The sequence below is a fragment of the Plodia interpunctella genome, chromosome 11 (assembly GCF_027563975.2).
Source record: "Plodia interpunctella isolate USDA-ARS_2022_Savannah chromosome 11, ilPloInte3.2, whole genome shotgun sequence".
NCBI classification, from domain to species: Eukaryota; Metazoa; Arthropoda; class Insecta; order Lepidoptera; family Pyralidae; genus Plodia; species Plodia interpunctella.
Genome location: NC_071304.1, coordinates 8,162,567 through 8,181,454, shown reverse-complemented (window position 1 = coordinate 8,181,454; position 18,888 = coordinate 8,162,567). Strand labels below are relative to the sequence as shown.

General features: G+C 33.8%; 2 protein-coding genes across 3 annotated transcripts; both read left to right on the top strand.

Moving 5' to 3' along the window:
• Positions 1-12,189: 12,189 nt before the first annotated feature.
• LOC128673622 (snake venom metalloprotease inhibitor 02A10-like) lies at positions 12,190-13,369 on the top strand. The gene is made up of 2 exons (XM_053751594.2): positions 12,190-12,233; positions 12,352-13,369. Exons 1-2 carry the CDS (start codon positions 12,216-12,218, stop codon positions 13,309-13,311), a joined length of 978 nt encoding a protein of 325 aa, XP_053607569.1. The 5' UTR covers positions 12,190-12,215; the 3' UTR covers positions 13,312-13,369.
• Positions 13,370-13,773: 404 nt separating this feature from the next.
• Sce (Sex combs extra) lies at positions 13,774-17,309 on the top strand. Of its 2 annotated transcripts, none has more exons than XM_053751593.2 (4): positions 13,774-14,626; positions 14,883-15,055; positions 15,989-16,161; positions 16,812-17,309. In XM_053751593.2, exons 1-4 carry the CDS (start codon positions 13,881-13,883, stop codon positions 16,854-16,856), a joined length of 1,137 nt encoding a protein of 378 aa, XP_053607568.1. In that variant the 5' UTR covers positions 13,774-13,880; the 3' UTR covers positions 16,857-17,309. The 2 variants fall into 2 exon arrangements, with proteins under 2 accessions (XP_053607568.1, XP_053607567.1); XM_053751592.2 differs by having other exon boundaries at positions 13,775-14,626; positions 15,989-16,173.
• The last annotated feature ends 1,579 nt before the right edge of the window (positions 17,310-18,888 follow it).

The following is an 18,888-nucleotide window of genomic DNA, read 5'->3' as shown; positions in this document are numbered from 1 at the left end:
ACATTCGAATTTTAAATGACTCGATTAAGTCTGACAAGAATGTGTTAGTGATATTGATTTTGAATCGACGTAATAACAAGTAAATGTAGACTCGATAATAAAGTTAAAGTTAGTAACGGAAATTAAAGGACGGTCAGTTTTACTCACACAATAATACACTGAATTTACTGTAATCGAGGTTTTCACCTTCTTATCCACACATTTTAAGTAAGTACTCCAGTGTCGAGATTATGAGAAATTATGGTAATTTTCGTAGTTCGAAAATTAATTATTATGTTATATTGAAATAAGGACGGCTTTTAAATAGCACTACAGAACTTTAAATATAGTCTGCTGTTACGATGGTGAGTGGAGTCAGAGATGTAAAATTCAATCACATGTAATGTTAGAGTAAACGTTCCGATTAGATTTAATTAATACTATATCAAGTAGTCAATTGGATTTCAAGCTACTGTAGAGCTCTATAAGCTGATAATAAAGTCGAATTTGCAATGGATTCGGGAAGTTTAATTTGCTGTTGACCGTACCTAGGTAATCAATTGTAGAAAATATTTTCTCACGGCTGTTGATAGCAACAAATGGTGCTGATTCGGACCGGAATAAGCGGATACCAATACAAGAAAAGCAGGGTGGAAAAGAAAGTGTGAGGGTCAATAGAAGTCTAGTTGTCTTGTTAGATCAAGTAAAGTTATTTATTAGGAGTAGACTTCGTAAATAGTACGTAAATTCTAGTCGAGTTTAATTTATTTTATGGAACCTTAAGTTTTCAAAAGTAAAATTAGAAGCTAATTAATTTTAATAGGTACCTAGAACCTAATAGATGATACCTATCTAGTCAAAAAGTGATGTCGAATAAAAATGTGTTGGTTTAAGTAAAATGTCGCTCTAATTGTTTATTTCAAATGACACGACTGTCATTTCTAATCTGTGCTTCCGTTGCTCATTATCTTTGGAAGTGGCAACACTTCTTTTTAATGATCGTCATAAAAATGGCCAGTTACAAATATTGATACACTTCGCGACAAGTTTAGCACTACTGGGTCACTTCCTTAGACAAACGGCTTAATTTGGTTATAATTTACTTATCCGCTTTGGCACGTTCGAATCGAGAATACGAGTCACTATTATTAGTTTTATGAATGACAGTAAATTAACCGATAAATTTATATCCGAATCAACAGGTTTAAATATCGATTTTGATACTGTATAATTACTGAAAATAAGTGTTTTATAAGTACAAAATATATTTTTTTTAAAGCAAGCGTGACAAAAGCGTTACGAACCCATCCTGGATGCACCATCTGACCGTGAATCATGATAACGACATGTCATATGAATTGAAGTACATGTAAAACAACAATCAAAAAGAGGGATTTAGTGAAATTTAACATGGTAGATTTGATTATAGATCTTTGAAACTAAAGAAAAGCTAGTGAAACAGATATTACATAAAATAATACATTTGAAAAATTAGTGTAGTAGATCAAGTAAGCAGCCCTATCAAACTATAGATCTTTCACCATACGTGGCCCGGTGTGCACAGAACTTTAACCTATTAGTGGCATACAAGAATGGCTAGTTTTATTTTCCAAAAGGCTTTTATTTATTAATTTTATCGTCGCAGTAACACGGAGTCTCCTATTAAAGTCTGCTACGTGGGTGTTGCCCGTTAGTTGCCAGTTTTAAATTTGTTATTAGAGCGGTACATATTCCATTAAATTATTTATCAAATATTTTACCTATATATATCTTTTTATATTGACATATGCATGTCATACATACTTTTAAATTATAATAATGAGATGACGAAATAAATCAGGGCTCGAGCGGGAACTTTTTCATCTCATATAATTTAAATTTATTGCTATAGGTTTTGTAATGTTAGGTAATGGAGACCTAGAGAGACAGAACAGAGATGGGTGGGTGACATTAGGAAACAAGTCTAGATGGGGAAGGAATGAGACAGGGAGTCTTAGAGGAAGATGGTGGAGAATACCAATAAAGCTATGACTGCAACGAAGATTACTATAACATATACTTTTATTATAGAGGAGGATTTGTATCCATACAGTATTATAAATGAGAACGAGTTACGCTGCATTTCTAACAGCGAAAATAATACTTTCTAAAAAATATATTGAATATATAATTAAATTAAATATACAGAAATACAGAATAAAGGAGTGTCAAACGGCACTATGGAATGGGCCGGTGTCATAGGGTTTACTACAAGAATTTTGCCAGTTTCTTTCCAAAAATCGAGTGCAAACCCAACTAGCAGATGCGTTTGCGAAGAAACTGGAAAAATACCGGGGGTAAACCCATAACTGGTCGCAGGGCGTACGTGCTTAACAGAAGCACAAGAACCGCAAGAAGTAAAATGTATATAAAAGTTGTGACAAAACATGCACAAATTTTTATAATATTTCCTATGTGCCAAAAGCAAGCAAAACAGCATATTAGACGCTGCCATCTGGTGTCCGGTGTTCGGAAAACCCTCTTTAAAGTATTTATCTGTATCAAGCTCGGCAAGATGCCAAAACGCACGGTTTTGTTACCAAAATGGAATAATAAAAATTCACACCACGTAGAAAGGCAGTCTCGCAACTTGCAATTAACTTTTGGTATGTTTCCACTAAAAATAGCCCACAGCAGTATCTAGAACTATCGGCGACTGATCGTAAACATTTATTTATAATACATAAGTATGGTATAGGTATTTCCCGCGGTTTTTTTTTATATGTATAAATTGCATCCTAATCTTGACGTTTAGAGGTATGACTACAAATTGGTTAAAACCATAGAAACATCCCAAATGTTTGTGGTTCATAATAATATATACAAACAGCCAAAAATACTGTTATAAGTATTCCAAATTGTCCTACATATTAAAAATTCATCAGTAACATAGTAGTAAGTAAGTATAGTTTAATAACTCACCGCGGTTATGTATAATTAGCTGAGTAAATTGGGCTACTAGGTATGCTACTGTGCTGCGCCCTATATAAGGCTGGGTCACCTTCACAGAAATAATATTGTCAAAGGGTAAAATTGCTAAAAAAATTGTTTCCTCTCTTACTCATCCCGTGTACAGTCGACAGCGCATCAGCTAATAACAAAATAATGGCAAATTCGCCACTACTATCAGTTGCATAGAGATCCTTCCAGGGCAACTTGTGACATGAGTCTTGAGTGCATTGGCATGCGTGTAAATTGATTCCTGCAGGAACCACTGGGCCATTAATCAAATGTGACCATCATTATGCTTACCCTTTCCAGCCAGGAACTTTTAATTTTGTTTTAACACATTCCAAATTTGATTGAAAACAATTTAATTTTTATTTATGGATTTCAAAGTAGGTAATTTTTACATACTTTTAACCACAATTTTTTTTGTTTCGTTTATCCATGTAAAGGGATCTAAGCCCATACTAAAAGATATATAGGATTTTGACAAAGATATAAGAATATTAGATAATGTTCCTATATCAGTGATTTTGACACATTTGCGGGATACAAAATTTTATGTTTTTTTTTTTGAAGATTTGTATGTAAATAGAAGTTTCATAGTAATTAGATTACAAAGATCGAACCCAGAAACTCCAATGTGTCCTGGCATGATGACCTCTAGGTCCTAGAGGTCGTTAAATTCACCGTTTGAATTAACTACATAGTACAGTCCAAGTGGTATTTAACATTGATAGCTGAAATATAAATTCGCACTTTATAATGACCGAAATCGATGATGTTGCGATTAATCGATCGATCCCGACACATACGACTGTACCTACTAACAGTCGAATCCAAAAGGATACATATACTAATAGCATTCTGTCTATCGCTCTAATCTGAGTTTTCCCGGTAATTCTCCGGATGTAAAACGTTGGAGTTCAGAGTCCATTTTCCTACTTCTCCACTTCGCACGGTTTTAATTTTTTTTATAAATATTTTTATTTGTAAATATTTCGGGCAGACGGACAGACAGAAGGTCGAGACAATTAGACATACTGACTTTTGATGAATACTTTTTATTTTCGTACCTTAGATATAGTTTTCATCCTTCAAAAATTGATTTTAGTCATTCATAGTAGTCACACCATTGGCACGAGAATCTGCCGTGACAACTACTAAGCCCAATGTTTTACACATCTATATATTACACAGCGAAAAGCATGAGTGTGAGCAGGTTTCATACACACAAAATATACGAAAGCTGTTATAAAAACACATAAGTATTTCAATTATCCCGAAACTTCTACGGATGCGGAGCGCAAACGCCCAACACAAATAATTAAATTAAAAACTTACACCCTTTTTGCATATAAGAATAAGAACAAATTTATTGCCATAAAAAAGAACATCAGTCCTATTAACACTGTAACTTAAACTATAATTGTAATTGCTGAAAAATACATTTTGTCAAAATATACAAGTGATATAACTCGAACCATGATCTAATTATTAATCAATTACATTTCTAATTTAAATAATAATAGTATTGGCTGCGACTGTCCGTTTTGGGAGTATATATTATTTACACTTATTTTATTAATGATGCGGCCGTGGTACACGCCTGGTAAGTGAACTGTGAGAGATAAGCTGAAGCCCTGTCGCAACCCTGAGTGCATTCAGTTCCGGCGTGTGGGGTGCCGTTGGGCACCGCCCAGGGCGTTGGGTAAAAAGGGGTGTCGCAGGATTGTGGACGGCTTTTTCTTTTAGGTCGCGTAATTTTCTGGCCTGGATTCACTAATAGGTATAACTTGTGTATTTTAATACTAACTTTGAAAATTTTGAATTCAGTAGTTTTCTCGAAAATGCCTAAATTAAATCTCCTAAATGACATAAGTTTTTACAAGTTTGTAAATCAATCTTGAAAATCAATTTTGAAGCACAGATCTTCAACCGATCGAGCAGAAATTTTGTACAAACTTTTAGTTTGTATGACAATGCATTGTTATGATAAGCATGACCGAATGGTGCACCCAGGGACGACTACAACGAGGGAAATCCTCAGCGTTTTACTGCACGGACATGATATTTTTCGGACATTAATTGCAATAAGATCTCTCTGACAACAATAAAAGTTTGTGTCAAAAATGTAATTTTTGCAAAAAACTTATTTCAAAGTATTTTATAATGCTATGCAGCCCTACTTTGGTTCACAATTTCGCATCTCCTTGATCACAACTGATGATTTTATCGATCGCATCGACTGTCCATTCGATTGAGACGTTGCATCGATTTTCAATGTCAGTTCCGCATGATCAAGTCACATGAGTTGCATCGTTGCATCACAAATATTCTGTATTAGAATTTTCCTTTGTTGGTCAGATTGATTTTTATTTCGATGTACAAGATATTAATGTTACTTCGAATTTGGCGCCATTTTAGGCGGAAGTTTTGGGAGATTTCGGAACGGGAAAGAAATGAAAAAAAAAGACAAATGAGAAGTAGAATTCTGAACAAGTTAAACTTGAGTAAAATAAAGTTTATTCAAAAGGGTTTATTACATTTACTTCAATAGATTCTGATAAAAAATGTGTACTTGTGTTTTACATGATACATTAAGATATTTTTAGAATGCCAGTTGCTAATAATATTAAAGTATTTAAATGAACCAAGTGCTTAGTTTCTGTCTATAGCAATTTATATACCTGTACAATATTAAAAAAAAAACTTGAACGGCAGCCTATAAAACTCAAGAAGATATAATTACGTGGTGGCGCCGCCGCGCCGTAGTAAATATTATTTGTTTTTTAAAGGAAATTAATATTGAGAGCTGATAATTAAGAATAAAATACTGCTTAACTATTTTAAATTTAATTACTAGAGACCTTAGTACAAAGGTCGGCTGCATGTACCCATCCTCACTCTGATCTATTTCAGGCAAACAGCAGAGCTTACATTGTTGTGTTCCAGTTTGAAGGGTGAGAGAGGCGGTGTGATTACAGGGTACTGTGGCAATATACATACTTTTTACAATTCTCTAACCTTGTCAACTACCCTAATCTGGTCCATTAAAAGGTTCACGAGTGACATAAAAATGTTGATCCACAGTGGATCCTTATTGGTGTATCAAACTAGGATGAGGGACTTTTGCGTTCAAACTGATGAAATTGTTAAAATTCAATGTATATTTGACTCTTAAATTTATCTTTGTGTATTATAACTGCAATTGCAGATAAGCCGCCGCAATATTTCTGGTACAGCGTGCTGGCACTAAGCCATATTAGGCGCCGCCACCGACTTAACGTTTATAGGAAGTCAGATAAAACCCATTATAATAGTCTTATTACCATGGATTTATGCACAGCCTCTTTGGCCGAGGTAGAAAATAGCTGTCGCGAGCAAAACACTCTTGGATGGGAAACTTAGCTTTTTCAAAGCAAATGTCCTAATACAGCGAGCTGCTCGTTTTCCAATTGGTGCAGTCATAAAAACTAGGTGTGTCCCTTGGCTCCACTCCCGTGGAAGTGTCGGAATAAAATGTACAGAACATAAATGAGTCACCACTTTATTCCCAAAAAAGAAGGGTGTCCCATGTTTTAGACTTTTTGAAAGAAGAAATTTGACATCATACCGTCAAATATCAAAATATATTTACTTGATGTCAAAGTGTCTTTATTTGGAGGTGCAGTCGGGTACAGATAAACCTGAATCCCGTATAATGTAGATGCAGCCACTGCTGCTTAGTCACTACTAATAGGGTACTTTTTGCCGCGAGCCGCAATCAGCAGTTATTGTTAATAATAAATTATTCCGGTTTTGTATATTCTACATTCTAAATCTGAAAACTCTTCTTTTTTGGAGTCGGTCGGTTAAAAACCGGATTTAAAAAAAGCGTATGCACCTGTTTATTGTTATAGATCCGAAAGTCGTTTGTATAAATTTATTTAATTACATTGTCTAATTAACATTTAGCTGCGAAATTGCGCACTTTTAACTAGAGCGTGTAAGAATTTTTCGCTTTCCTAACGAACAATATACCCATGCAAACGAAGCTCCAGGAACAAGGCAAATACTTTAAAATCGATACCGTCTTCTTCTCACTCTCCCTATCACGTGACAGTGTTTAATAGTTGCATTCATATGATGCTTTGGCTTTGAGAAGGCTGAAAAAGTTGAATTAAGCATTAATCATATGTGTCGGTACTCTCTGTATTTGCCCTGTTTCTTCCCAAATAGTCGGGCGCCAAGGATACCAAGACGACAATCATAACCGTAAGAAGTAGACAACTAATAACATTTGTCAATCAGTAAGGACCTGAGATGTTTTCTAAATAAATTTAAATTCTAATCTTTATATTGTTGTGTAAAGAAAAAATTATTAAGTATAGTTAACAAGATTTCTATGTTAGCCATTGAAAGGGCCATAGAAATTTATATTAGGTACGACCACGGAGACAGAGGATTAACTCTGCTAAATGTAGTTAAATACCACGTAAATGGAAACAGTCAATATTGGTTAAGTAAATTTCCACAGACTTTAGAATTGCACAAGTCAGTTATAAAACACTACTGCATTCTCTCATTACTTATTATGTCTCATTTCGTCGAATTTCATGTTAAAGGTTCCATCCATTTGGTAAATTTTAAGAGATTTTGTAAATAACGGCATTTTCTGTAATTAGTTTCTGCTCAGATTTATACTAAACGTTTTAGCCTGTCGTGAACCCTGAGCGTATTTTGTCTAATTTTTTTAATAAAAATTTTTATTTGTAAACATTTCGAGAAGACGGACAGACAGAGGTCGAGACAATTAGACATACCTACTGACTTTTGATGAATACTTTTTGTTTTCATACCTTAGATATAGTTTTCATCCTTAAAATATTGATTTGGTATTCTGCTATTGTCATTAAAATTTTTGTCATTCCCTTACTTCAATTTTCATTCTTTTGTTTTTTTTGTTAATAAACTCAAAAACCACTGGTCCGATTTTGATAAAATTCATTAGAGACATAGACGAAACATTCTTCAGAAGTAACATAGGCTACTTTTTTATAATATTATAATTTTAGCCATATTTTGGCCGACCGAAGCCGGACGGACCGACTAGCCTATGTATAAAGTGTACCTACACAGTATCATTTTATATTCTGCCTTTCCTAAAACCCAATTTATAGAAATGAGTTTGCGTCTGTACTGTGCTTCATTCGACCATGCCGAATCAGATAAACGGTTCTTTAGGTTTAGGTACCTCAATACTAATCTAACTATAATTAGGATCGTAATTTACTCAATCACCTTTCAGTTACATACGGAACCATTTAACTATTAATTAATTAATCATTTATTCTTAAATTACACGCCTGCTACGATCAAAAGGAATTAATAGATACTGATCAGTTCGAATTGTACTAGGGTCATAAAATGAGAGTCGTAAAGTGAGTTGATTCAGGCGTAAGGTCCATAGATTGAGGAACTCTCATCGGGATTTCTGTATAGTGTGTTTGCATGTCCCGTAGGGTTGCCATTGCCAATAATTATCCAGAAAATTCCGAATCTTCGAGTCAAATTTTAATTTATTTTTCTTATATGATACATATAAATTCGATACATAGCCGTGCTATGATAATACACAAATAGATTATATATTTTTATTTTTTTTTAATTGTTACAGTTTTTATTAGTACCTATCATTCTTCTAGACATTAACTCTCTTTGCACTCTAACATTACACTAGATCAGAAGCTCCCACGAGGTGGGACCTCCCCTGGGCAGTCTGGAAGTCTCTAAATAGAATCCAGGCTGGTGCAGGGAGATGTCACGACCTAGCCAAGTGGAGTAGAACTTATCCAATCATAGCCTGTGACTGCGGTGCCAACCAATCTAGGGCTCATCTGCTACTGTGTCCCAATCGCACCTAAACGAGGCCAGAACTTGTTTCGTTCCTGATGCCTTTAGGCGACTAATAAATTTAGAAATCGCTTGAATCTTATTTACCTAATTAATGTAAGCAGAGATAATTCTCATATAACATTCGACGTTTAAATTTAAATGTATAAGAAAAAGTTGCCAGTTAAATTGTAAAAATAAATGGAGTAGTTTATGTAAACTGGAATGGGCAGGGTAAACGAAGTAATCATAAACATTTCTAATATCTACGGGCGTCATTATGGTGATTTCTGATCTCTCTACGTGACGTCCGCTGTACTTTCATCTAATTTAACAGTGTGATTTTAAATTTGTAAACCATCCATACTCATATTTTGTATATTTTTAATTTATATTGGCAAAGAGACAGACGTCTATCCAGAGCACCTTCCGCCCAAATCTTCTCTGATGCCTTCAGATAGTCGCTCCATCTCATCCGTGGTATTTCTCTCATTCGGTAGCCATATTACTCGTAAAGAGGCCACTCGATGGCCACAAACTTTAGCAAGTACATCCTTTCTTATGTGTTGAATTTATCGCGAACAGACAAACGTGGCAGAGGACTTAATTTATTATATTTAAGGATTAAGGATAAATAATTTTATACCTACTTACATTTTAAATATCATTCGGTGTTTTAATATGCAAGAATATTGAAAACCACGTTAGCAATCCTATATAGGAAGTCGCGGACAAATCTCCGTCATTCCAGCAACGAGTACGTGTAGTTACGATGTATTTAGAGCCGCGACCGCAGCCCTAGGCCTCCATAACTCCAGGCAAATGAGCGAGCTTTGACCCACTGTCGAGGCTAATTATGTTTCCGAGATCACTGTACATCTTGGATGAATCTAAGACTTGGACTGCAAATTAAACGAATATCTATCTATCTAGGTGACCATCTACTTATATATCTAACTAGCGACCCGTCCCTGCTTCGCTCAGGTAAAACTTTAATAAATTATACACCTAAACCTTCCTCAGGAATCAAACTATATATAAATAAAACCCGCATCAAAATCCGTTGCGTAGTTTTAAACATTTAAGCATATATAGGGACAGAGAAATCGACTTTGTTACTATGTAGTGAAGTAATAAAGCTGAAGAGTGTGTTCGTTTCATTGAACGCGCTATCTCTGGATTTACTGGTTCGATTTGAAAAAGTATATTTTTGTACGATGAGAAAGGCCGACCGTAAAATTGCTACGGGAGTGAAGCCGCGTTGGCACGGCCGCGGCTAACTTTAAAAGTAGACTTTCTGAACTTTCTGAAATCGTAAGTTTGTGACAAAAATTAGCGTGAAGAAAATTTGTTTTATATTATGTTGTGATTAGCAGAGAAACCCTGAATTGCCATATCGTATTAATGTGTTTAGAAATCGTTTGATTAACGATATTCCCAGGATAAAAAAAAAACTGGTTTGGCTGATATCATGAAGTATACCTACTTATTTTTCATTTACATCGTTAATCAACCACATATCTAATGTCATTTTGCTTACGGTGATTATGAAAATAAATGAGTAGCATTCTATTTAGCTTTCATCAAGTTTCTTTCTAAGAAATACTTCACGTCTAGTGCGCAGATAAGTTAATTAGTGTTTAAAAAACTTTGTAAAACGATGAATTCATTCGATGGCTTTTCTTTTAAATTAATTTAAATATATAAAATTAAAGGTCTTCTAATTTTAGGAAATTCTTACTGCCATTCGGCTCATCTGTCTGTCTGAACGCGCATCAAATGAAATCTACACGAGCGAGTTTTTTTAAATTTGGTATGAAAGTAGTAAGCAAATGCTTACGCTTACTTGCATACGATTATTATGAAATACTTACTTATATGGCGGATTAACATCTTACATACATATGTTTTATCACAGAAAATTGTGGAGTTCCCTTAGGAAAGTCAAATAATGAACTACTCCGCTGATTCAGGTACCTCCTTGAAATTTGGTACGAAAGTATCCTTAGTACATAAAATCTTGTCATAAATAAGAGGGTATAATATTTTACTAGAAGGCTAAATTCAAATCAACTTACGCGGTATAAAGTTTCTACAAAACGTAGAGCACATAATTGCGGATGTAACTATGTAGCAACAATTTACTATACAACATCATAACACTAATGGGTCACTGGAGCACTTACTAAGCAGATATGTGGCTTTTCTTCCTCTTTAAAACTCATAATTAGCCAAAGTGATTATAATCGCCGTATATAATTATGAACAGTAATTCCGTCAGCTTTCTTGAAAAGTCGACGTTGTTGTTGAATTTATGAGTTTAACATAATACTGGAAATTTGTAAGAACTTGAAAAGATGGACATCTTCACCACTTGTTATTTTACTACATAGGTAATTGATTACTGCTATTTGCTAAAACAAAGGTATATTATAGTATTGACGAATATCAATTGGTATTTTAATTTACTTGAAATTGATATAAAATTATTATATTATAATAATTATGTTATATGATATAAAATTATTATATTATATATAAAATTATTATATTATTATATTATATGATATAAAATTATTATATTATAATATTTTTATATCAATATCAAGTTATACATAACTGAAATGGAAGGTGCATATTATTTGACTTATTATCTTACACTTAAAATTTGAATTTATTTTTTTATTAAAATTGTATTTCAGTATTGCATGCCGAAAGGTAAAATGTAGCGGTAATATTTCTATCTATATAAAATCACTGTGTTACCCACATTTGCAATAAATGATTTGATTACTTACAGACTAGCTATCACCAGATATTGTCACACTAGCTAGTGTGACACAGAAGAATTATTTTATTCACGTATTCACATCACACAAGTACCGACGACAATTCCATCTGCTTATTCTTACTTAATTAATATTATTCTAAAAAGTGTTGCATTGAGTGTGAAAAAATAAATTTGGACCACTGGACTAACATCGCATCAAAGAAAATTGATGTGTGTTTAATTCCACGTAAAGACTATGACCGAAATATTAAGCATAAGGAAATATTAGGTATATTTCCTTATAGGTATGTATGAAGGTAATTACTTAAGATTATTGAAATGCATATAAAAAAGATAGTCGCTGTCTCGTTTACTCAATGCTACCTTAAGTAATACTAATCCCACTCTAATAATATTAACTATCCCTATATAGATCAATTTATCATTTTTGAGTATCATCACAACCGCAACAATCACGCATCACGGTACTTTGGGAAATATCAATAGGAAAAGCAATTATCGTCGATTAACGATGATATAAAAACTAAAAACTACTGTCATGTCTACTCATTTATATTTTCTGTGCTCACATACCGGGCCACACAAGATGATCGCAAAAATTATGGTAAGAAAAAAATTATTTTATTTAGATAATCGTTACTACCTCACCTTTACCCTAATTGATTCGAAAATCGAGAAGGGCGAAAATTATGTAATATTTGAATGTTTTTTTTCTTTTTCAGGTTACTTTTGCAATTCTGGCAACGATAGGCGTTTGCCAGTCAGTGCCCGCACAACCACCTCAATCAGCTCTTCCTGGCGTATTTATCCCAGCAGACGCATTGAAATCTTTTGAAGAATCGGCTCGCCAGAATAATCCTCCAGTACAGGCAAACGCCGCTGCAGCTGACCAGAATAATCCAACACAGTCAATTCTAAACCAACCGAATCAAGCGCAACAAAATCCTGTCAGTCCACAAAATGAGCTAAAACCTGCCCCACCAACCCAACAACAGCAATGGCTTCAACAACCCGTAACAAACCAACAACAACAAGCCGTCAACTCGCAACGACAATGGACTCAACAACCAGCTTTCAATCAACAGATCTTTGCTCAACAGCCGGTACAACAACAATATATTCAAGAACCTAGAATCAACCTCCAACCACAAGGAACAAGCCAACAACAATGGATCCAACAAACAATTCCAAATCAACAACAGCAAAGCTTAAGGTGGGTTCAGCAACCTCTGATGAACCAACCGCAACTGGTACAGTCTACTGCTGTGAACCAGTTACAAGTTCAACCACAAATACTTCCAAATCAACAACAAATTCTGGTCGCTGGGCCTTTACAAAATCAGCAGCAACTATACGACTCTTCTCAAAATGGAGTACCTAATCAGCAAACAATTTTAGTAAGTCAACCTAATCAACTACTAGTTAGTCAACCAAATAATATCCAGCCCCTGTTTGTTGCATCTGCTGCGCAACCTAATCAAAACTTATTGATTCAAAATGGACAACCAGGAATTGGAAGTAATGCTATAATAGGGCAGGTAGTAAGTCCTGTTGATAAACCAGTTCAAAATAATTTATACAAATTAGTACCATTGAATAACCAAAATGTTGCAAATAATCCCACCGATGGAAATACGTACCTGGTACCCGTTCAACGTTCCATTATTGTTAATCAGGGATAAAATTGTAACTTTTTTTTGTGGATTTTATTTATTACAATTGCTAAGTATATATACATAAGTATTATTTGTTTGAATATATCCAAACAAATATATATATATTATTTTTGTTGACCTTTGATCTAGAAATGTGAAAATATAGGTATCTTCTGTGAAAAATAGTATTCAAACTTGAAACCTCCGTCCTTTCTCGCGCTATCAACTTGTGTTACAAATATTTTTTTTCTTTGTGTTGGCTACCATTTCCGTCATAAAATAAAGTAGTATTTCACTACTCCTCCGCCGGAAAGGTTACCGAAATACTTACTAAATCCATGGTTTTACTTCCACATAGTATTCCATTTTAGTTGTAAAAAAGTCATAGACATTAATCCACAGACATTCATAAATTAAATGTCTGCGCAAAAAGCCTAGAGGCTATAGTTGAAATTTAAACATCGAAACCGATCAATGACAAAATGCATTAAAAAAAAGTTCCAACCAAAAACAACATGGTGGAAGCGGTGGGTGGCTTGTCACTCTTGCCAAGAAAACAAATAATTTAATTAAATAGAGAGAAAACAAACTACATCATGTCCTCCACGGAGCCCTCTCAAAATAAAACATGGGAACTCTCCCTATACGAACTACATCGTATGCCACAAGAAGTGATAGTGGATGCTACAGAGATCGCTGTCTCGCCACGAAGTCTGCACAGCGAATTGATGTGTCCTATTTGTTTGGACATGCTCAAGAAGACGATGACGACGAAAGAGTGCCTACACAGGTTCTGCTCAGACTGCATAGTTACTGCCCTACGTTCTGGCAATAAGGAATGTCCGACGTGCCGCAAGAAATTGGTTTCAAAGAGGTCCTTACGACCTGATCCTAACTTCGATTTGCTGATTTCGAAGATTTACCCTAGTAGGGACGAATACGAGGCTCATCAGGAGCGTTTGTTAACAAAATTGAGCATGTCACACTCACAAGCATCGCTTGTGAACTCTATAACAGAAGGCATCAAGCTCCAGTCTCAAAATAGGCCTCAAAGGTCTAGAAAAAATCATGATGATAATAGTAATCCTTCTAATTCGAATGGTAACACGGAATCTCAGAATGGAAGCAGTACATCTGCTCCTAAAGATAGCACTTCAACAAATCCTGGGGCAGGTAATCCTACTCCTCCGAGTCAATCCACGTCAAATCCAGCTTCCGTGAGGAGTACACCCTCACCAGTGCTATCCAATGTCAGTTCAATGTCAAAAAACACCAGCACCACTAAAAGAGCTAAGTCTGTTATAACATCAGAACATAGTGAAAGTGAATCTAGTGATGGAAGGTAGGTTGTCCATATTGTTCTAATTTCCCCAAAATTATTTTTACGTAAATAACAACAACAAGGTACAAACCTCAACATCAAAATAGTGAGAAGAAATCAATTACAATACAGACTTTTACTCTATACTACTACTAAAATATAATTACCAAGAACTTATGTAGAATAGAGACTCCAAATATAACCCAGACTCATCAAAACATATTTTCATGGTGATTCATAAAAAACATGTAGTCTACTTTCCATTATCTGTTTCCAGGACTGAGGGAGAAAATTCTATGGACACAGAAGGTGAAGGGGAGCCTTTAAACCCAAATGAAATAGAGTTGGTGTTCAAACCTCATCCGACTGAGATGACTGGAGACAATTCACTCATGAGGGCTCTCCGAGATAGCTCTGTCAGATATTTGAAGACCACCGCCAATGCTTCAGGTAATATTTCATTGGTTAACTTTGTTTTATGAGGGACACTCTAGTCCTAGATTTCTTTTCCGTTGTGGTTATTCTGAAATGCTAGTAGTTTGTTAAATATTATGTAATTAAAATTTTATGTGAAAAGATGCCTGTGGAATTCTTAATATTTGTATTGTGAAATTGTAAGTAATTCAATATTTGATATGAAAAAGTGGCTGTTAAGGTTTAATCATTACCTATTATAAAAAGAAGTCCCTCTGATGTGTATGTCTGTCTATATGAAACTCGAAAGTTCCTGTATATTTTCAATAAGAATGTGTCTGGTTCTCAGAACATTTTAACCGCACTGACAATTTTGTACTGATCCCAAATCTAACAAGTTATGTTGATGGGTTGATGACTGTTTACGTTTTAATTTTATTTCATTTTGGAAACATTATAGTCTTACATATTAAGATAACATAGCATAATAGCTATAACAAATACATTCCCAACAGTATTCAATTTGTTTATTTTGTGAACACAGGTTACATAATAGGTATAATACATTGGAATGAGCTTCTCTATGTCCCGCCATAAGGCATACTATGAAATTTTGGTCATAGGTTTTACAAACTGAAGTTACATAATATTTAGACAATAATTTATACTATAAAGTGTCTACATAATTTATCTAATTGTTAGGTAGGTATACATTAAAAGATCAATTAATAATATATTTATTACTTTTTGTTTAGTATTCCTGTCACTGTTAACACTTTGCAGACACACAACATCTAATCTTCTATTATCTCTTGTCAGCATCCTCTAAACATAATAAATAGAGATTATTGTCCCCTGTCAAGATACTCTTCATTTCACAATCTACATTACTAGCATTACAATGCAAATCAAAATCTAATCTCTGCTTCTTAACCTGCTACATTATCCATAACAATTCACTTTTTTCAGTGGATCACCTCAGTAAATACCTAGCCATGCGTCTGACACTTGACCTTGACGCAGAACTGCCTGAAGCATACCGCCTTCTGAACTTCTGCATTTATGTCGCTCCGTCACCCGGCCAGTTTGTACCATTGGCCGGTTCTCAGACGCTGAGACAAATCAATGATAAGTTCTGGAAGGTACCTACAGTTGTGAGTTTTTATTTTAAGACACATTTTTTTATATTTAACCCTATATCCATACTAATATTATAATCAGCCTATTCCGCTTTCTCGGCTAAACCGCTAGACCGATTTTGATGAAATTTGGTATGCATATTATATATGGTATGCTGTTCAAATTATTTTTCGCAAATCAATTCCCAAATGTCTATCGCAGAGATATTCACGCGGACGAAGCCGCGGGCCCAAACTAGTACTACATAAATGTATTTTAAATCATGGCTTTCAAGTATTAGTAAAGTACTTTTTAAAGTAAATTGATTATATAATTTTCAAGACTGATATAGACTCAGCAGCTGTATATTATCAATTTCAATAAATCCTGATTATACCACTATTTATAGTTTGAGGAGAACTGAATTGGTTTTGAAAATTTTTGTTTGAGGAATTTATATTTGCTGACTAAAATAACTATCAGAATATTTTGTAAACACAAAAAAAAATATGCACCACTTTCATTACCTACTGGCAATATTTAGTACTGGAGTATTTTTAGTCTATTGGTGACCATCAAAATAATACACTTTAGTATAATAATATTGAAATGTATTATTTTAACATTTTGATAAATCCCAAAAGATAGGAACTAATAATGTTTTATTTTTCAGGTTAACAAACCATTAGAAATGTACTACTCATGGAAGAAAACCTAGAAGTAGATAACATTTTAGTTATGTTTAACTAAAATGGGAAGTGATAATGGTAACTAATTAATTAATTAATAATTATAACAATTAAAAGTGAGACATGGACTCTGAAATTCCAATATAAATGATATAATTTTATAATTCATGAGATTAGGAAAATTGATTTTTAATTGTATCTCGGTTCAATGTGTATTGAACATATTTTAACAATGAACTTAAGGCCTAATTCTTAAAAACATTGTAATGTATTATTTGAAGTGTGGGATATAACAGATTTATTACAATGCTTTTAAGTATTTAGCCAAAAAAATTGTACATGTTGTATGTAATCAATAATTTAGTACTATAAGAATGAAGACAGATCTATAGCTAATGTGCTATGCTAAGAACATAATATGAAATGTAATTTATATGAGAATGTACAATGAATGTGCAATTAATAAATATCAAATACCTTTTTGGGATTTTTTTATTTGTTCCCCTTGTCTTTGACCCTTTATAAGTTGTAACACTAACCGTTGTAAAATATTTAGTGAATATAGTTATATTTGTTCAGAAAATCAGTATTTCACACTGATTTTCTTTTCCGACATTAATGATTAGGTATACATATTACATTCATACTTATTACAGAAAAAATTGAGGCTACTATGGCAAGAAATGCTTCAACCACCACATTCAGTTATAAATTTTATCTATATTTTTGTGAGATATTGACTACAATCTGATAATTTCGAGTCGTGAGTGTTTAATTTATTAAGCTAACATTAACATCCAGTTAGTACATGCTTTTGAAGGAATTTCATTGATATTTGCTAAGACAAACTTACGAATATCTATTCATACATGTACAAACAAATGCGTGTACATGTATGAATAGATATTCTTCATGGAAATCTAATAATAATATGTATTTATCACCACAAAAGTACAAAATTAACATTAAATTAACAGTTGTAACACAGATATTATATTGTGGAGAACTGGTGCCCGTGCTAGGTTCCGAAGATCCTGTGTTACGGGTCGCGAGGTCTTTCGCGCTCTGATTTAATCTAATGTTTACAAGTGCAGTAGATAGTGGAGTGTAAGCAGACAAAAACAACAGCAGTTTTAAGGTAGGTATGAATAATTGAATTGTGTACCTACAAGTGAATGATAGAAACATTAATGCATGAAATTAGTAGGTAGTTTTTAGTAGTCCTACTAGGGTAAATCCATGCATTAATGTTGTATTGTTGCACGAGTGAATGAATGATATAAAAATGAGTAAAAGGTTCGACATTCAACTTAATAAAAGATGGGCCAACTGTGAAACGATATATATACAAGCTATAAAGAAAGGTACCTTTAATATAAAAAAAAACAGTTGTAAACAAAATATTTATTTTAATAAGTGACAATGTGTACGATTACAGTACCTATGTACCTAGAACTTATAAAAATCGTTTTTGAAACCTTCAGTTCGTCAAATTTCTTTGCGTTTTACATTGCTGGTTTTTTCTTGCGGTAAATAAATGCCCCATACAAGCTAAGCCATGTTCGTATATCCGCGTCGGTATCTGGCTGTTCGACTATAGTACCAATGTTGCCGACATTGCATTGTGTTTATTGAAAAAAATGTATTCATGTGATTATCTTTCGCTTGGGGGAAGTTAGTAATACCATAACGCAAGGCGCGGAATTTAAAATTTATTATAACACCAAGGCACGTTAATTGAAAATGTATAACTTATTTAATTTCTTGGCTTGATAAAATGTCTTCTAAATGCATTGTATTCCTTCTTCATTGCTTTGGTAGCCTCTACTTTTAATACTTTTAATATATCAGCTAATTCCTCTTTATTTTTTGAGTCTTGAACATGCGTTAGTCTTTCCATTGTTGCCAAGTCTATTTCGTCTGTCCTATCTGCTTCATCGATCAAGCTATCTAATTCGTCCATAACGTCTTCTTTGCTATTAATCATTCTCTCAACATGTTCCCAGAAATCTAACATTTTCCGCCCATCTTGTAATTTTGATGTAAACATAAAGTTCCTAA